Here is a 19,514-nt window from a genome sequence, read left to right as displayed (position 1 = left end):
CCCCACACACGTATCCAGTGGGTCCTGCTCAACTCCTGTAGGATCATGGGCTCTGAGGACACAAGCTGGGATCAGGCTCTTGGGCCCGCTTGCATTGACACAGTCATTCAGCAAATACTGAACACCAACTGTGTGAACCAGATGGACAAGATGTGCTCCTGGGCAGCCACAGTCTGCTGGGGACGTGGCAGTGAACCCCTAACATAGTCTGAATTGATAAATGCTATAAAGAGGAACCAGGAGCTCTGGTGGAGGCAGCCTGAGGAGTGTCCCAAAGCGGGGAGTCCAGGGACTGGGAGTCTCAGCAGCAGAGCCCAGGCTGGGGTGACACATGCTACCCTCTCTCCCCAGCGTGGCTGCTGTGCCCAGCACAGGGTAAAGGGGTAACACAAGCCTGTGTGTGGAGGCTGCACAGGGGGCCTGGGTCCCAAGCACAAGGGTGTAGCTCTGGGCAGCCAGAGGTTCCAATGATGGGGACCCTAGGCTTCAGTCCCAGGCATCCTGCCATCTAGGTCAAGGTCACCATTCCATTGAATTATCAGTGTCCGGGAGGCTTGCCAGGCTCAGCCCATGGACTTTGACCTCCAGCCATGGGGAAAGTTGGAAAAGGAGGCCTCCAAATTGTGTGTGTGTGTACCAGCGCCTCCCAGACACAGAGTGTGAGGCCAGGCCCCTAGACAGGGCTGGACCAGACACCCCTGGCCCTGCAGGGGGAGAAGTGAGGCTGGGGTGGTAAGGAGGGCTGCCTGGAAGAGGGGATGTTGGGATCTGCCTTAAGGGGTGAGAAAATATGAGAGGGTCCATCTGGCAGACAGGAGAGAGGCTTGTGGGGTGTTGGCACCGCTAGAGTTGGGAAAGGTCAAGAAATGAGACTGGAGCCTCAGGTCAGCCCAGAGGAACCTGAACTTCACCCCACGGGCAACGCTCACCTGGGGAGGGAGGCTGTCAGGCAGGTGGCCAGAAGACCATCTTGTCACTGAGGCTTACAGGTGGGACCCAGCTGACAAAAGGCTAAGGGGCTGCATGGAGAAAGGGCCCTGGTTGGAGGTGGTGGTGAGGGTTAGAATCTTCCTGACCCCAGACTGTGGGTGCCCCGGGGCAGGAATCAGGTGGGGACCGCTCACCCTGTTTCCAGCAGCCACAAGTATCAGAGTCCAAGGCTGGTCGGAGGGCGTGACAAAGACATTGGGCCACCTTTCCCCACCCTACAGCCCTCTCCCTGGTCCAGCTCCCCTGCCCCCTTTGCATCTCCCCCTCCTCTAAGCTGTTCAGAACCCTCCCAAGACCCCACCACACCCCAACCCCAGGCTCCTCCTTTCTGCTGCTTCAGCCACAAGCCTGAGCTCCTCCCTGCCAGGAACACTGTTCCCAAATTCCTCACCAAGGTGGCTCCATCCCCACCTAATCTCAGCCTGCCTCTTGAGCCCCCTCCCTCCACCCGCTAAGTGAGCCCAGCCTCAGCTGCCCACAAGGTGTGGAGGCTACATGGAAGGAACACAGCACAGAATCACTGCCTCTAAGGGACCCTCAACCCAGGACTATGGGTACCTGCCTTGAGATGGCCCCAGAACCAGTCAAAGCTTCACACGCAGACACGTGTTTCAGTTTGGGGCCAGGCATGAAATCTCAAATCCAAGGGCACTGAAGAGGACTTGCACCCAACTAGGTCAGGTTCCTCCATCAGCGCACACGGATAATGACCACTTGATCCTGGGGGGAAGAGGTGTGGGGAGTTAAAAAGGGTCCCCTTCGGGGTCAAGGTTGGGACGCTGGCGCCTTAGGATGAAGAAAGCAGAAGTGCAAAACGAGGCCTGGAGAACGAATTCCCTTAGAATGAGGTTGCTGGCCCGGGGTCTCTAGGACGCAGCCCCGGGCCTCAGAGCAGAAGCATCCCGAGGCGTCGTCTTCTAGCCTTCAATAAGAGGGAAACTGAGCCTGGGCCGCAGAAACGGCCAGGCCAGTGTGGACCGCGCTGAGCCGGACGAGGGTGTAGAGGGGGAGGGGCCTCGGAGGCTCCGCGGGAGCGCTCAGGGAGGTCACGGCTGCGGCGACCGGACCAGGGCGCAGCGGGGGGCGACCTTTGCGCGGGGCGGGGCCGGGCCAGGCTGGGTCCCTGGCAACCCCCCCGCCTAGAGCGCCGCCGCGGAGTTGCTGAGAGCCCTAGAGGCCGCGCCGACGCTGAGCCGTGGTCCGGGCTCCGCCACCATGGACATCCCGCCGCTGGCCGGCAAGATTGCGGCTCTGTCGCTCGGCGCCCTCCCGGTGTCCTACGCGCTCAACCACGTCTCGGCGCTCTCGCAGTGCGTGCCGGGAGGGCGAGGGCGGCCTCCTGGGGGGCGGCGGGGCCGGGCCGTGGGGGCGGGGAGGGAGGATGCGCGGGCGGCGGGCCTGGCTCTCTCGAACCCTGCGACCCCGCGCGCCTCTGGCCCCAGAAGGTGGAGGCTGAGCTAGAGGAAACCCCCTCACCCGGAAGTCCCCTTCCCGCGGGCCAGGATGCTGTGTGGTGGGAGTGAGGGCGCTCGTGGCACGTTTGAGGCCTGGGGAGAAGGGAAGTTGAGAAGCAGAGCCCCCCACAGGGCAGGGTTTGGAGGGTTTCTGGGGTTTTCCCAGGGATGTGCCCAGCACCGGCTCCAAAGTCGCCAAGGGTCAAAGTATTGCCCCAGACAAGGTTCCAGTGACCTGGCTCTTGCCACACATATGCTCTGCTCCACCGCCCCTTCCAGACGGTCCCTCCATTACCTGTCTCAGGTCTGAGACTTTCTTCATTTAAGGGCTGGCACAGCCTGTCCCAGCCTCAGTTTCCCCTATATTCTGCCACCTCCCCTGTCCCTGACTCCTAACCCGAAACCCCAGCCCTGTGGATCCAGCCAATGTGTACCAGGCATCTGCAAGCTCCTCACACTTCCAAACCCAGCTCAATCTAAGACATGGAGTAGAGGGAGTCTTGACTGTGGGGTTGGCTCCTTAGGGACAAATTCCTGGCTCTGTCCCTGTGGGCCCTGGGTGAGCCAGGTTGCCTCTGGGAGCCTCAGTTTCTTGATTGTGTAATGAACATAGTCCTAGATCTCATCCCATAGTTATGGTTAAGGATTACGACTTGTGTGCAGAGACTCTGGTGCAGTCTCATCTGGTTATTATAATTGTCATTGTTGGTCAGAGGGGGCAGGATGGGGATCCTGGGGATCAGAGGGGTTCACAAGGTAGGAGCCTGGAGAGAGTGTAGGTGAGAGTGTGTGACCCTGGATAGGTCTCCTGCCCTCTCTGGGCCTTGGTTCACCCACCTGTTGGGGGCTGCCCAGAGACCTGGCTTCTATTATCTGTACAACTGGGTGACCTGCCTTATCAGGTTGGTGAGGACAGATCAGGGCAGAGGTGGGGTGGAGTTGATGGAGGCATTTGGACTTTAGCCCAGAGGAGTCGGGAGCTTCAGATAGTGAGGTGTACAGAGCCAAGCACTGGAGACCCTCTGGCAGGCGTGAGAGCTGGATCTGGCCACAGAGGGGATCCACGTTGTTGAACCACTGACTGAGCAAATTGAGTCAAACATATTCCAGCAAATGATAGGATAAATCATACACTCAGAAGGTGTTGACAGATGCCCCCTTTGTACCTGGCCCAAGTCAGGCAATGATTCTTTTTGAGGAGTCAGGGAGGGCTTCCTGGAGGAGGAGCCATGAAAGACGGCTCTTGAAGGATGAGTAGGAGTTTACCAAATGGTAAAGAGACTTCTGGAAGGAGTTTTCAGGAGAGGGAAACAGCTGGGGCAAGAGCCTGGTGATGGGAAAGGGCAGTTTCAGGGAATGGCATTCCTGGACAGACAGACACTTCAGCCTTGACACCTGGAGCTTCCCAGAGGCTGCTCTTGCCCTCACCAGGGTGGAGTGGGGCCTTAGCACTGGGCCCGGCGTCCCTGACTTGGTTTTCTCCTCCACAGCCCCCTGGGGGTGGTGTTGATGAGCGCCCTGATCCTGGGTCTGCTATTTGTGGCTATCTACAGCCTGTCCCGCGGTGAGATCTACTACGACCCGCTTTATGCTGGTGAGTCAGTGGGAGGGTCCTATGGAAGAGAACCGTGTGAGCAAGGGCCTCCTCCATCAGACTGAGGGCCCTTGAAGGGGCTCCCATCAGACTGGAGAACCTCAAAGACATTGGAGAACCCGCATTGACTGGGGAACCTCAGAGGGCCTCCCCTTTCAGACTTTGTGGCTCCTGAGAGCCGGAACTGTGTCTTCCCATCAGACCAGAAGCCCCTGAAGACCGTGCCTCCCCATCACTCTGGAATCTCCTTGACGGCAGGGACAGTGCCTCTCCCAACCTGGGAACCCCCAAAGGCAGGGACTGTGCCTCCCCATGAGGCTGGGCTGTGGGTCATGTGACCTACGGAGTGGGGACTGGGAGCAGTTGGGCGCAGTCTTTGCTTGGAATCTGGGTCCTTGAGCGCAGCCTCAGGCCCCGCCCAACCCGGGCCGTGCCACGCCCACTCTCCCCATAGTATTCGCTGTCTTCGCCTTCACCTCGGTGGTAGACCTCCTTATCGCTCTCCAGGAAGATGGCTATGCGGTGGGCTTCATGGAGTTCTACACCAAGGAGGTACGTAGCGGGCGGCCTGGGATTCCCCCTGCCCCGCTGCCAGTCTGAGCCCTGGGCCTGCCCTCGCAGGGCGATCCGTACCTGCGGACCGCGCATGGAGTCTTCATCTGCTATTGGGACGGCACTGTTCACTACCTCCTCTACCTGGCCATGGCCGGCGCCATCCGCAGAAGGTGTGCGGGGTGGGTGGGCTCGCGCCTAGACCCTGGGAAGGAGGTGAAGTCCTCAGGTGGGGTCCAGGCCAGGGTGGAGGCAGAAGTGTCTGTAGGGGAAATCAGGAGGGCTCTCCAGGGCTCTAGCCAGGGGTGGCAGGAGAAGGGTGTGGGGAATGTTGCAGGTGTAAGTGACGGTCGGCTCTCTTCTCTTGTACCACCTGGTGCCTGGGCAGACACTTCTGTCCTTGGATAGAGGATGTGACTGTTCCTTCCCTCATTCAACTACCTGTTGTCCCTTCTGTCCTGGGCAAATCTTGGAGGGACCCAGAGCTGAGGAGCCCAGGGTGGTCCCTGAGCCCTGGCTGGGGCTCTGAGATCAGGGGACGGGTGTCTACTGGTCACCTCTCCATCCATCACCCAGGAAGAGGTACCGGAACCTTGGACTCTACTGGTTGGGATCCTTCGTCATGAGCGTCCTGGTGTTCCTCCCAGGAAACATCCTTGGTAAAGACTCAGCTTTGAGGAATCCCATCCCCGCAGACTGGGTCACTGCTCTGCACCTGGAGGTCCCCACTGGGTCCTCCATCCCCTCCCCAGTGCCTGTAGAGGGCCTCCCCCCCATGCCTGTCTATGCACAACCTCAGCCAGCAGCCTGCCCCCGCCTTCCCCATTTCCTCTTGGGTGGAAGCGTGTCCCCCCTTCCTCCCTAGGCTGCAGGGCTCCTAACCCCAGAGATTTAGCCCAGAATGCTCTTGACACAGGAAGGGGATTTTAAGGCAGATCCATGGGGCAGAGTGAAAGCTTCACTGGAAGGTCTGGGGAAGTCAGGCAGAGAAGGCAGCCCAGGATGTGGGGATGACTGAACAGGAGGAACCCCAAGGTATATCCAGGGGGAACAAAGAACAGCTGAAGTGTACCCATATCTGGAAGGTAAACTGAGGCAGGCCAGGCTGAGGAGCATGGACATCATCTTATGGGCAATGGGGCGTCAGAGATGTTAGAGCATCTGCAAGGATGGCATTTAAGAATCAAGACTTACAGCTAACAGGTCTGGCCAGGCCTGGGAGATCCTCGCTGAGTGACACGCCCTCTTTCCTACCATGACAGGCAAATACAGCTCAGAGATTAGGCCCGCCTTCTTCCTTGCCATCCCCTATGTGCTGGTCCCATGCTGGGCTGGTGTGAGGGTCTTCAGCCAGTCCCAGGCACCAACCTGCTGCACCCCCAATGTGGTGAGTGCCTTGCCCCTAGCAGGCCTCATGCCAACATGCCAGAATGTCCCCCATTTGAGTTGTCTCTGGTCAAAAACATTGTCTCTTGGGAATGATCTCCTTGGTCATTAGGAAAGAAGGGATGGGCCTTTATTGAGTGCCTGTTGGATACCAGACTTCTCATGCTGGTGCTTCCCCATGTGCAGGTGCAGGAGGAACAAAGAAAGGGCCTCCTACAGCGCCCAGTTGACCTGGCCCTCATCATCTACCTCACTCTTGCTGGGTTCTTTACCCTCTTCCGGGGCCTGGTGAGTCTGTGCTGGCCAGCCTACACTTCGCCCACCTCCAGCCCTGCTCCCCAGCCCACCCCTCCCACACATGTTCCTTTACCAAGTGAAAAAAGGCCACTGCTGTCCTGTCTGATCATCCACAGAAGTTCTTCATCGAGTCTCACCTGAGTCTTCCATGCAAAACTCCATTCCCTGTAGCCTTCTTCCCATGTCCCCCTTTCCTCCCTAAGCTGCTAGGCTCCTGACCCCAGGGATTTGGTCCAGAATGCTCTTGACACAGGAAGGGGGTTTTAAGGCGGATCCATGGGGCAGAGTGAAAGCTTCATAGGAAGGTCTTGGGAGGTCGAGCAGAGAAGGCAGCCCAGGATGTGGGGATGGCTGAGCAGGAGGAACCCCAAAGTGTATCCAGGGGGAGCAAAGATATCTGTGGTTTCCCAGCCAGAGGGAGAGAACCAGGGTTGGGGGGGGCCCGACCAAGGGGTGGGAGGGTGGAGACTTCTTGTAGGAGGGATGTTTGAGGTGAGGTCTGTCAGTTGTTGGTTCGTCTGTCTACCCCAGGTGGTTCTTGACTGCCCCACAGATGCCTGCTTTGTCTACATTTATCAGTATGAGCCATACCTGCGGGACCCTGTGGCCTATCCAAAGGTGCAGGTGAGAGGGCGGGTGGGAGGAGAGGGTCACAGTCCTGCCACAGGTGGGGATCCACTGGGCCTCTTTGAAGCAGGTGCCAGAAACACAAGTCAGACTGGCAGAAACACAAATGGAATTTATTGTCCTACCTAAAAAGCACAGATATGACCTTCAGGTATGGCTGGATCCAGGAGATCAAAGATAGCTCTGTCTCTGGGCTCTGCTTTCTTTGTATGGGCTCCACTCCCAGGTAGTCCCTTTGTGGGATGGCAGAGGCAGCCTTGAGCAGCTCCAAGCCTCCGTCTACCCTACTTAGCCACCACAGAGCAATATGAGCCCTTATTTCCCTAGAGCTTAAGCACAAGTCTCAGGCAGGCTCTCATTGGCCCACTTTGAATCACATGCCCATTATCATCTGACCATTGAGCTGATGATTATGGCCAGGGGGCTGGGGTGTTCTGATTGGCCAGGAAAGGGTCACATGCCACTTCAGGAGTAAGGTGAGTGGGCTCAGTGTATGTATGTGTATGTGGGAGGATACCCAAGGGAAAGAGAGGAACAATTTGCACAGGGTTGGGATGTGCAGAGAGCCTCCATCCTGGGTGGGGTATGAGGTTGGCCAGATCCTTCCTGAGGCCCCCATTTCAGGGGTCTCTGGAAACCTGGCTGGGACAGCTGCTCACTCATTGGCTCTGTGCCCACCAGATGCTAGTGAACATGTTCTACGTGCTGCCTTTCCATGGCCTGGCTGCCTATGCCCTCATCTTTCCCGGCTGCTCCTGGCTGCCTGACTGGGCTTTAGTGTTTGCTGGAGCCATTGGCCAGGTGAGGTGGGGTGGGGGTGGGGTGGGCAGGTGCTTAGGGAAGAAAGTTTCTACCTGCCCATCAGTTGCTTTTGTGCTCACCCCCTAGGCAAGGTGATGCTGGGCCCCTCAGAGGCCCCAGCCACAGCTCAGTATCCCAGGATTCTCTAATCTGAGAGAGAAAGTGCTAGACACAGACACCTCCAACCTCTTGGGATCAGAACTGGAGAGAGAAAGGGATAGGGGCTGAGAGGAATTCCAGAGGGAGAAGGTTTCCCAGAAGAGGTAGCATAGAGGTGGGCTTTGACGTATGGGTATGAGTTCTCCCAGCAGGGAAGGGCATTCCAGGAATGGGAACAGCATGAGGAAAGGCACAGACAGGGACAATGACTTAGCAGAACTGTAATATGGCTAAAGGCAGAGGCAAGAGAAATTGGTAGCTAGATGCTGAGAGCTTTGAACTCTGAGCTTGGGAGCTTGTGCTGAGAATGATGGGGAGCTGTGGGAAGTGTTTGAGCAGTGGAAGGCCCCATCAGAGCTGGGGTCCTGTTTCTGGATTCCTGATGGGAAGTGATAAAGCCTGGGCCCAGGCCAGTACAGTGGGGACCTGGAGGACATCTATGAGGTAGACTCCACAGGTTTTTGTGTCACGGGCATCTACCTGGGGCGGGCAAGAGCAGGAGGAGGAGGTGGACCCAGGTCAGAGAGATTGGGTACAGGGCCCAGCAGACGGATTGAAGATGGTCCTTGTCAGGCAGCTGGGGAGAGGCTCACAGACAGATGGACAAAGACAGGACATGTGGGGACAGGGATATTTAGAGACAGACAGATGAACTGGAGAGGGGAGACAGGTCAGCAGAGCCAGCGAAACAAAGACAGGGACGCTCAGGGCTCCCCGGGGTGGCATGTCAGTGATGCTAGGACTTGTTCTCTTCTGGCTCCTGACACCCATCCTCCCTGTATGGCCACTAGGCACAGTTCTCACACATGGGTGCCTCCATGCACCTGCGCACGCCCTTCACCTACCGTGTACCTGATGACACCTGGGCCTGCTTCTTCGTGTGCAACCTGCTGTATGCGCTGGGCCCCCACCTGCTGGCCTATCGCTGCCTGCGGTGGCCTGCCTTCTTCCTGCGCCCACCCCCCGGCCCCCCAGCCCACCATAAGAAGCAGCACTGAGGGGGCCGTGGGACTCCCCAGGACTCCGTGTACATGCTTAGCAGGCCCTGCCCCAGGAAGGGTGGGTTGGGTTTTTTAGAGGCAGGAGGTATGTCTCTGGGTGTCTTTGGTCCTGGCTATGGTGGTTTCAGGCCTGTGGGTGGGATGGGAGACCCAAGCACAGAGGGCCACAGCCACGCTGAACTGTCAGGGTACATCAATCCCACATGGATTCTTCTACTCTTTCCCAGAATTTACCCATCATCCCCCGCCATGGATGCTTTTAGTAAAAACCCTCTTGATGCCCAAAATATTGCTGCCTGAGAGTTTCAGGATGTAGGGACGAGGGACCTGCTTCTCTGACCCCATGAGGGCCTACCTATCACTGCCAGCATGCCCAACAGGAGCTGGAGGTGCCGGACAGCAGAAGTCTGCCTTTGGTTGGTGTGCACGGCTCCATCTCCCAGATGGGGAAAACTGAGGCTCAGAGAGGACCAGAGACCTGCCTGAGGTCACTTTGAAATCCAAGCTCTGTCAATAAATTATAATAACTAATAGTGTGGCACAGTTATTAACCACCCACTGCATACCATGCCAGGGGCTAACCTTGGGTGCTGCATGCTGGATCTCAACCCGTATTCCAGATGGGGAAACTGAGCTGCAGGAGTTGAAGGTCCTGGCTGAGCTAGGGACCAAGTCTCAGCCCAGCTAGTTCTACCACAGAGCCCAGAACCTTGCCTCTGCTGTCTAGTTGGCTCATATTTTGGAAAAACTGAGGGTGAAGGGGCAGCCAGAGGGTCAGGGGAAGGGCTCATTGTTTCCTGATTCCATTTTTGAACTTGAGCGAAGGGCCAGGCTCAGGGGTGACTGGGTCGCAGAGTGGGTCAAGGGCTTGATCAGACTCCCCTGCTCCCCACCTCTAGTAACACTCTAGCAACGCTTATTAGGCACCTATTGTAGTCTGGCCATTGGATCTTTTTTTTTTTTAAAGATTGGCACCTGAGCTAACATCTGTTGCCAATCTTCTTTTTTTTTTTTCTTTTTCTCCCCAAAGCCCCCAGTACATAGTTGTATATTCTTTTTTACTGCTGAGGAAGACTAGCCCTGAGCTAACATCTGTGCCATACTTCCTCCACTTTATATGTGGTGCGCTGCTACAGCATGGCTGACAAGTCGTGTAGGTCTGCACCCGGGATCTGAACCCGGAGACCCCGGCCGCCTAAGTGGAATGTGCTGAACTTAACCACTGTGCCATGGGGCTGGCCCCACATAGTTGTATATTCTAGTTGTAGGTCCTTCTGGTTGTGCTATGTGGGATGCTGCCTCAGCATGGCCTGATGAGGCCATGTCCACTCCCGGGATCCAAACCCGGGAAACCCTGGGCCGCTGAACCAGAGCACGCAAACTTAACCACTTGGCCACGGGGCCGACCCCATGGCCATTGGATCTTCACCAAAGAACCAGCAGTCCATAGCCCAGAAGTGGAAACTGAGGCTTAGAGAGACCAAGCATCTCTTCCAACTGCCCACAGCCAGTGAGGGGCAGAGTCCGATTTGGCCCTGTTGCTGTGTGTCCCCTCTGCAGAGTGTGTGACTGTTGTGGGGCCCCCATCCTGCAGCGTGAGCACCTTTTGGGTGCCAGAGCCCAGGACCCCGCGTTGTCACCCAGTGACAAACAGGAAAACAGATCTGCAGGCCAAGCTCCTTTCCCAGGTTATTCAGCCCCCTGCCTACGCCGGGCGTCCAAGTTGGAAGACTCCATCAGGCCCCCTCCTCCATTTTAAAGACGGTTAAACCGAGGCCCAGAGAGTACCTCCGCGGGCCCAAGTCCAGCCAGCAGGGACCTGGTTCTGCACTCACTGTCGAGCGAGGTCCTTTGTCCGCCGCCCGCACCCAGGTTTCCTTTCCGTGTAGCGCTTGCCGCCGCTTTCCCTTTAACGGCCCCCCCCCACCCCCCCCGCCGCTTCCCTCCTCCCCTTGCAGGCAGACGCCGGGATTGCGCCGCCCGCAGGGACCTGCCCAGTCCTTCCTTGGGTGTGCGGGGGAGCGCAGTCTCGGCGCGAAGGGGCCGCTCGGTGGGGGCCGCACCCGCAAGATGGTGAGTGCGGCGGCGGGCGCGGGTCCCTATAGGTCCGTCTCTGGGATTCTGTCTCTCTGTGTCTCTGAATCCAGGTCCCTTGGTGTTTCTCTCCTCAGTCTCCCTCCCCGTCTCGATCTTTCCCATCCCTTCTCATCCTCTTATACCTCTTTCTCGAACTCTCTGCCTCTCCTCCCTCTCCGTCTCTCCCGACTTCTCTCTCCCTTTTTTTTTTTTCCTGGTTCCTTTTCTCTCCCTTTCTCTGAGTCTCTCTGTCTCTCCCTACTCCCGTGTTTCCTTCTCTGTGTCTCTTTCCCTCTTGCTCTCTCTCTCCCTTCCAGGCTCTGTCCTTCTGCATCTCTGTCCCCCTCTGCATCTCTTTCGCTCCGTCTTTCCTTCCTCTTCTTTCCATCTGGTTCTCTCTGTTCTGTCTCTCCCTGCTGTCTCCATCTCTCCCTGCCTTTCTCTTTTTCCCTGTTCTCGCCCTCTATCTCTCCCTCCCCCTGTCTCTCCCATTCCCTCGCCCCCCCCCCCCACCCCGCCCCCGCTCGGTTTGCTGCAGTCTCCTGGCGCACGGATAACCTTGCCGCTGTCGCTGCTCCAGCTCCTCCCCAGCGCCCCCAGTCCCGGGTCTGGGCCGGAGAAAGAAGGGGCGGGACTCCAAGCCTTCAACGTTGGGGTTAGGGGGTCAGGCGGGTTGCCCGCGCAGGACTAAGGGAGGGTGAGTCTGAGGCGTGGGCTTTGCGCAGGAGCGAGGGTGAGAGATCCTGGGAGGGTTGAGGGTGGGCCTGCCAGCCTTCTCCTTGGGGGAGTCCTCTGGGGTCCTGGCCCGGCTGGGAGCCTCGGCAGGTGAGAAGTCCTCGCCGCGGGGAAGGAAGGCCAGGGGGCTGGTCCTCTGACAGGCAAAGGCCAGGAGGCTGGACTGAGCCCCCCGCTGCCCCCAGGTGTGTGCTCGGGCGGCCCTCGGTCCCGGCGCGCTCTGGGCCGCGGCCTGGGGAGTCCTGCTGCTCACGGCCCCCGCGGGGGCGCAGCGCGGCCGGAAGAAGGTCGTGCACGTGCTTGGTGAGTCAGGGACGCTGAAGCGGGTCTTGCCCCGCAGGAGCCGTGGCCAAGTGTGATCGCCTGGGTGCATGGAGGGGGGAGGGCGCTGGGCGTTCCTCACGGCCACAGTCCCCCACAGCTCCTCCCCCTCTGAGTCCCCTGCCCCTCCCCAGTTCCCTCCCTAAACTCCTTTATCCAGCTGATTTCCTGACCCCCACCCGAGTCTTCTTCCTACATCCCCTCCTCAGGGTCCCCCTCCCTAGGGTCCCCAGCCCCACCCCCAGGACCTCTTCTGAACCCTATTTGGTCGCCCGCAGAGGGCGAGTCGGGCTCGGTGGTGGTGCAGACAGCGCCGGGGCAGGTGGTCAGCCATCGAGGTGGCACCATCGTCTTGCCATGCCGTTACCACTACGAGGCAGCGGCCCACGGCCACGACGGTGTCCGCCTCAAGTGGACCAAGGTGGTGGACCCACTGGCCTTTGCTGATGTCTTCGTGGCACTGGGCCCCCAGCACCGGGCGTTTGGCAGCTACCGCGGGCGGGCAGAGCTGCAGGGCGACGGGCCCGGGGACGCCTCTCTGGTTCTCCGAAACGTCACACTGCAGGATTATGGGCGCTATGAGTGCGAGGTCACCAATGAGCTGGAGGATGACACTGGTATGGTCAAGCTCGACCTGGAAGGTAACCAGCTCGTGAGCAGGATGCCACGCGTTTCTAAGGGAGGAGAGAGGGAGAGTATTGCACGGGACAGAAACCAAATCAAGTTGGCCTGAAGGAATTTAGAGGATGTGGGGGGGGGGAGGCAGGTGTAGGGTAATGGTTCTGATGTGGGGTGATTTTGCTCGCCAGGGACATTGGCATCGTCTAGAAGGAGGTTGCTGGTGGCATCTAGTGGGTAGAGGCCAGGGATGCTGCAAAACATCCTACAACACACAGCAAAGAATGTTGTCCCCAACAGCAAAGAATGATCCAGTCCAAAATGTCAGTAGTGAGGACGTTGGAAAATCCAGGGGTAGGTGGGATCCAGGCACTCACTCTATGTCAGGAATCCCTCCCTCAGCTCTGCTACCCTGGATGCGCTTTCCTCCGGCAGCTTTCCCCTGAAGGAACAGAAAAGTAGGGCCAGGCTTCCATCCTCCCAGCTTAGCAACTGATTTCCTAGTGCTAGCCAGAGTCCCAGAGTTGTCCCTCATAGGCCCAGCTTGAGTCACATGCCCACCCACGAGCCAATCACTGTGGCTAGGAGATGGGATGCTCTGATTGGCTGACCGTGGAGCTGGGAGGTGGGCTTTCTATGAAGAATTCTCTCCCACTTAGTTTGCTTCCTCAGTCCACCTTAGAAGATGCTAGGAAAGATTTCAGAGTCCTCACTTGCTGAACTTCCAAACAATAGCAAATAGCAACAATAGCAGCAGCAGCAGCTCTCCTTTATTGGGCGTTTTCTATGTGCCGGTGCTTGAAGAGCTCTCTGCAGTCTCTCATTTAATTTTCCCAAAAACCCTGAAAGAGACACTATTACGAGCAGATGAGCAACTGGCTCAGAGAGGTGACAGCCTTACTCAGGGCACATGCTAGTGAGTGGCAGAGCCAGGACTCAAACTCTTATCTGTCAGGCTCCAGGTCTTCTCTCTGGCCCTCTTCGGCTCCTTCCTTCATCTGCTGAGAGTACCCAACTCACCCCCAAGGTCTGCCCTTCCAGCACAGATACACAGAACCCTTGTGAGCAGAGTTGACTGTGAGTCCGATGAGGGACAATTTGTAAGAACTGAAGGTGGAAGGGAAACCAATTGTTCTGGACAATGCTGAGGATCAAAGGGATCCTTCCCCAGGGTCAACATTTCAGGGGCTTCCAGTGTTGGGGAGTCAGCACTGGACATACACATTCCCAGCTCCATGGACTCAAGGCTTAACAAGATGGAAGGTCCTAGTGCTGGGAGAATCTCAGAAGCACATTGGACTGAATGGAGGAGGGTTGTGGGAGCTGCGTTTTGAAGGATGAATAGGAGTTCAATAGGTGGAGAGAACATAAGCAAAGGGAAAGGCAGTGGACATGATTAAGTACGTTAAGGAGGAGGGTCAAGTGAATCCCAAGCTTAAGACAAAGGGGGCCATGAGGACTGGAAGGTCTAAGATGAAGAGTTCACACAGCACCCCAGATGTCAGGTCGGGGGGTAGCGAGCTGGGGGGCCGGATCTGACGCCCGTGTGTCCTCCCAGGTGTGGTCTTCCCTTACCACCCCCGTGGAGGCCGCTACAAGCTGACCTTCATGGAGGCGCAGCGCGCATGCGCTGAGCAGGACGGCATCCTGGCATCGGCCGAGCAGCTGCACGCGGCCTGGCGCGACGGCCTGGACTGGTGCAACGCGGGCTGGCTGCGCGACGGCTCGGTGCAGTACCCGGTGAGCCAGCCCCGGGAGCCCTGCGGCGGCCTGGGCGGGGCCGGGAGCGCCGGGGCCGGCGGTGGCGCCTCCGGGGGCGTGCGCAACTACGGCTACCGCCATAATGCCGAGGAACGCTACGACGCCTTCTGCTTCACCTCCAACCTCCCGGGTGCGTAGGCCCCGCCTACTGCAAGCCCGGGCCCCGGCCATGAGGCCCTGCCCCCAGACTGGCCTCTCCTGGGTCCCGCTACTTCTCAGTCTCCCTTTCCCACCCTCCACCCCACAATTATCTCTCTTCTGCCCTTCCTCCTCACACCGGCCCTCCGGGGTCTGGACCAGGAGATCCCTCCCCCAGGACAGCCACGGCGTAGCAATCAGGCATCGCCTGGCACCAACACTGCCCTGGCCGAGGCTGAGGTCCCAGGCCGCAGGGGAAGGGGTGTTCTTGAATCCTGAGGCTGGGGTCCTGGGCTGCAGGCGGTGGAGGGCGTCCTGAATCCCGAGGCGGGGTCCGGGTAGCGGCCCTAACCACTCTCCCACCCCCTCGCAGGGCGCGTGTTCTTCCTGAAGCCGCTGCGGCCAGTGCCCTTTTCAGGAGCAGCGCGCGCGTGCGCTGCGCGCGGCGCGGCCGTAGCCAAGGTGGGGCAGCTGTTCGCCGCGTGGAAGCTGCAGCTGCTGGACCGCTGCACCGCGGGCTGGCTGGCCGACGGGAGCGCGCGCTACCCCATCGTGAATCCGCGCGCGCGCTGTGGCGGCCGCCGGCCAGGCGTACGCAGCCTCGGCTTTCCGGACGCCACGCGCCGCCTCTTCGGCGTCTACTGCTACCGGGCTCCCGGCGCGCCGGACCCTGCACCCGGGGGCTGGGGCTGGGGCTGGGCCGGAGGCGGTGGCTGGGCTGGAGGCGCGCGCGATCCCGCCGCCTGGACCCCGCTGCGCGTCTAGGCCCCGGGCGCAGATGGCTGGGGTGCGGACCGCTGGGGCGGGCGCTCGGCGGCTTGCCAAATGCTTTGCCGTCCCCTGGAGACGGACTCCGCCCCTGGAGATTGGCCACGCCCCTTGCGGTGCCTCCTGAGGGCCTTGAACACTGGCCACACCCCCTGAGGTCCCCAGAGACTAGCCAGTCCTGGGAGACAAGTCCCCTGGAAACTGACCAAGCCCCACCTCTCCTAGACAGTGGATTTCCCCTCCTCCCTCGACACACCCCTGGAGGCCAAGAGACCCTTGAGGTCCCTTGAAGATCTGCCAGGCCTCGTAAGGTCACCTGGAAACAGATGGAACCACTCCTGAGGTCTCCTGGAGGCTGGACCCCCGGGGTTATCTGGAGACTGGCCACAAGCCCTCTGCATCTCCCTGGAGACTGAAGACAGTTCCCCTAACAGTCACCTGGACACTGGATCCTCCTCCCCATCGCCTGTAGAGAAACCGGAAACCTCAGACTTCGCCAGGTGACCATGCCTCCGTGGTCACATGGAGGCTGTGAGCCCCTGTCCTCTCCCTTACGGTGACTGTACGTTGGGTACTCCCATTCTTCCCCCGTCGTCGTGAGTCCCCCGAAGTTTCCTGAGTAACAGCCCCACTCTTCCAGTTCCAGGGGAGACCACCCTTGTCTGTCACCTGAAAACAGACTGACACGCCCCCATCTGGCCTGCATGACTGGCGGCCACGCCCCACCCCTCAGGTATCTCTCTGAAGGGAGCAAATCCACCCCCACCTGATGGCCCCTTTCCTGGCTGTCACCAAAGAGACCATCCCCTTGGGCCCAGGGACCCATAAAATCCATGTCACTTGCTATGGACAAGCCACCCCTCTTGCCATTGTTACGAAGGTGACCAGCCCAGCTTCTACCTGCCATCTAGAGTCACACAGCCCTTCCCTCATCAGTCACACCCGTGGAGGTGGTGCCTCCCTCCTCAGCTGTAACCATGGATACCACACATTTCACATCTCACCGCCTGCACCCCAGAGACCTACAATTTCACTTCTTGCCGTCCCCATCCTGACCAACAGCCAGGGGAACCACCCTCCCCCCCAACTATCCAGAGAGAGACCCAACATTCAGTTCTCCAGCTCTCACCATGGAAACAGGCTGCCCTGTTCCCCAGCTCCTTGCTACCCTGCAAGCTCCACCCCCAGGCAGCCTGGACCCCATAGCTGTTGCCATGGAAACAAAACTCTGGTATCTGAGGTAACAGAACACCTGTCCCCTAGGCTTTCCTTTGTCCCACCAAGTTGTCACCATAGAGACTGTCAACGTTGTCCCCATGACAACTGACTTCCTAGCTTTCAGGAACTTCTCACCATGGGCTGGAACTGCGCCCCATCAGGGCTTAATGGCTGCCCCTTCACCAGATGGGCCCAGCCAAAGGCAGCATCCCCAGACACAGCTGGACTTTTGGAGCTGCTGGACATCCTCCGTTTGTGCACTCACTATACCGCAGACAGCAGCAGTGCATGAGACACCCTTGCAACACCCAGGGGTTTTCATTGCCGCTGTACAGACGAGCAAACTGAGGCACTGGCATGCTCTGGTCCTTTGAGCTGGGCAAGCACTGAGTTCCCCTTTTCCTCTCTGAGACCACATACCCATTCTCACCGAGCTCCTCTCTCTTTCCCTAACACCCCTCTCCCCCCCGCCACACGCACACAGGCACACACACATCCCTCCTTAGAGATCCAGGAAAGATGGAACATCCTTAAATCTCAAAATCCACCCTGAGCTCTAGGTTCTAAGGGGCAATTTGTGCTAAGGAGTCAGGACCCAGTCAAATTCCTCATTGTTGAGAGCCACCTGGGGAGACAGTCCATGAACAAGGCCACCCCAACCGTGGGAGACCCCAGCTCTGAGGTCTTGCCTGGATAACACCGGGGTCCCTCCGAAGCCCTCCTTATGGTCACTTCCACCTCAAGGAAACCCTTCTGTGAGTTTTGGAACCAGATGTGCTTAAGTTCGAATCCTGCCTCTGTAACCAGGTGACAAAACCCCTGAGCTGTTTCCTCCTCTGCACCAGGGCTGTTCTGAGGTCCCAGTGACTGCAAAGTATATAACAGAGGCTCAATAAATCTTTGTTGGGGTTTTTGTTTTTTTTTTTTTTTTGATGAATGAGTAAATGAGGCAGCCAGTGGGTAATTACTTCATAAATGCATTTTGGTGAACAAAATGTTTCCCAGCTGGGAGTGCTTGGTAATGATCCAGATGTGAAGTCTCCCCTCATTTCTCCTGACTACACCCCCCCCCCCAAATCTCTCTCTTCTCTCCCTTCCCCCATCTTGCCCTCACTCTCTCCCTTGAGTTGTCCCCACTCACCCACCTGTGGGTCTCAGCCTGTCCTTCTCAGCCTTGTCCTGATGGGGTAACTGACAAATCCAGTGGTTCCTCTCAATCCCCCCGGGCATGAAGTGTGTGAAACTAGAAGGTGAGTCCTGCACCAGGAAGGCAGAGAAGTTGCAACATTTCACTGGGAGTAGGGGTGGGAGGAGTGTGGGCTGAGGAGCATTGAAAGTTTCTGGGATACAAACAAAGGGAGACAAGAAAAATGTGTAAAAGTCTGATTAGGATGTAGAAGTGGGATGGTCGATTTCATTGCTCATCCTTCAATATCAGCTGTGACAGACTGAAATCACTCATCTGAAGCAGGGGCTTCAGTTGGGCCTTAGCTTCCTTGAAAAGGGGAATGGTAAGGGGCATGTTTCCAGAGATGAGTGCATAGGATTTCTTTCATCCCATCTTTTCCCTGCTGGCATCCTTTCTTCCATGGGTTCCAGCCACCTGGTTTTCCCATCAGTGTGTAACTTTCTCTTCTCCTTCTATGAGAGTCAGGAGGAGCTGACTCCACTCCTTTCAAGCTCAGCCAATGAGTGCTGGGACTCATCTCCCTGGGCAACCCTGATTGGCCCAGGAGTAGACATGGACCCATGCAGACCAATGAGACTCAGTCCCTGGGATTTTGGTGGACCCACATGCTGAGGGAACCTTCCTTCTGCTGGGGTCGCTGTGCTGTTGGAGTGGAGGTTGTAAGGATTCATCTGTTCCATGGCAACCTGGATAAAACCCTCCCTGAATCCAGAGATTCAGGAAAATGTCTATTGCTCCTGTCTTCCACCACCCAGTTCACTTCCCAGAGACATCCAAAGTTTCTTACATGTCCTTCCAGAGATGTTTTATGTTCATTCAAGCAAACATGCATATGTATTTCTTTCCCCCATTTTTACACAAATGATAGTGTGCAACATACACTTTCTTATATTGTAAAATTCATGTAACATAAAATTCACCATTGAAAACATTGTAAAATGTTCAATTCAGTGGCATTTAGTACATTCACAGTGTTGTGCAACCATCATCTCTTTCTAGTTCCAAGACATTTTCATCACCCCAAAAGAAAACCCAGTACTCATTAAGCAACAACTCCACGTTCCTCCCTCCCCATTCCCTTGCCCTGGAAACTGCTAATCTACTTTCTGCTCTATGGATTTGCCTATTCTTGTATTTCATATAAATGGGATCATATGATATGTGTCCTCTTGTGTCTTGCTTGTTTCACTCAGCATAAGGTTTTTGAGGTTCATCTGTGTTGCGGCGTGTATCAGGACTTCAGTCTTTTTTATGGCTGAATAATATTTCATGGTATATATATAGACCACATTTTGTTTATCCATTCATCAGTTGATGGATATTTGGGTTGTTTCCACCATTTGGCTATTGTGAATAACACTGCTATGAACGTTCACATGCCATGTATACTTTTAAAGTAATTCTTCTTTTGCTTAATAATATATCTTTGAGATAGTTTCTATCAGCATAAAAAGATCACACACACACGTTCTTTTGAGGGTTGGCAGAGCATTCATTGTTTGGATGCGCCATCATTTTTTGTAGCCAGTCTCCTAGTCGTGGACATTTAGATCATTTCTCATATTTTGCTGTGAATAATAAGTACCAACATCATCTCACACAAGGGCAAGTATAACTGGAGGATGGTATCAGGAGTTGTTTGATCAAGAGGTCAAAACTTGCCATTCTGATAGTGATCTCCACTTCTTCTTAGAGGTGGAACCAATTTATACCCCACCAATAGTAGATGTACTTGCCTGTTTCCGCACCACCTCACCAGCATTGTGTGTTATCACTTTTTACCTTAGCCCACTTGACAGGTAAAAAGTGATATCTCATCGTGGTTGTCA

General features: G+C 56.9%; 2 protein-coding genes across 2 annotated transcripts; both read left to right on the top strand.

The window, feature by feature from the left end:
• The first annotated feature begins 1,995 nt into the window (after positions 1-1,995).
• TM6SF2 (transmembrane 6 superfamily member 2) lies at positions 1,996-9,392 on the top strand. The gene is made up of 10 exons (XM_008539266.2): positions 1,996-2,300; positions 3,935-4,038; positions 4,493-4,590; positions 4,660-4,763; positions 5,167-5,249; positions 5,853-5,977; positions 6,163-6,264; positions 6,805-6,897; positions 7,582-7,701; positions 8,652-9,392. The coding sequence occupies exons 1-10, from the start codon at positions 2,206-2,208 to the stop codon at positions 8,856-8,858; spliced, it is 1,131 nt and encodes a 376-aa protein (XP_008537488.2). The 5' UTR covers positions 1,996-2,205; the 3' UTR covers positions 8,859-9,392.
• Positions 9,393-10,801: 1,409 nt separating this feature from the next.
• HAPLN4 (hyaluronan and proteoglycan link protein 4) lies at positions 10,802-18,843 on the top strand. The gene is made up of 5 exons (XM_008539272.2): positions 10,802-10,934; positions 11,858-11,975; positions 12,272-12,634; positions 14,170-14,502; positions 14,884-18,843. The coding sequence occupies exons 1-5, from the start codon at positions 10,932-10,934 to the stop codon at positions 15,273-15,275; spliced, it is 1,209 nt and encodes a 402-aa protein (XP_008537494.2). The 5' UTR covers positions 10,802-10,931; the 3' UTR covers positions 15,276-18,843.
• Positions 18,844-19,514: the final 671 nt, after the last annotated feature.

The sequence above is a fragment of the Equus przewalskii genome, chromosome 20 (genome assembly GCF_037783145.1).
Source record: "Equus przewalskii isolate Varuska chromosome 20, EquPr2, whole genome shotgun sequence".
Lineage (NCBI taxonomy): Eukaryota > Metazoa > Chordata > Mammalia > Perissodactyla > Equidae > Equus > Equus przewalskii.
Note: the sequence above shows the minus strand (reverse complement) of the source record. Positions and strands in the feature narration are given on the sequence as shown.

What these genes read in the sequence shown, in the direction of transcription:
- TM6SF2 (XM_008539266.2), top strand. Translation starts at nt 2,206, where the DNA reads ATGGACATCCCGCCGCTGGCCGGCAAGATTGCGGCTCTGTCGCTCGGC. An exon ending in CCTCCCAGGAAACATCCTTG is followed by an intron (nt 5,250 to 5,852) that starts GTAAAGACTCAG and finishes CTACCATGACAG; the next exon opens with GCAAATACAGCTCAGAGATT. An exon ending in CCTGCTGCACCCCCAATGTG is followed by an intron (nt 5,978 to 6,162) that starts GTGAGTGCCTTG and finishes CCCCATGTGCAG; the next exon opens with GTGCAGGAGGAACAAAGAAA.
- HAPLN4 (XM_008539272.2), top strand. An exon ending in GAAGGTCGTGCACGTGCTTG is followed by an intron (nt 11,976 to 12,271) that starts GTGAGTCAGGGA and finishes GGTCGCCCGCAG; the next exon opens with AGGGCGAGTCGGGCTCGGTG. An exon ending in CTTCACCTCCAACCTCCCGG is followed by an intron (nt 14,503 to 14,883) that starts GTGCGTAGGCCC and finishes ACCCCCTCGCAG; the next exon opens with GGCGCGTGTTCTTCCTGAAG.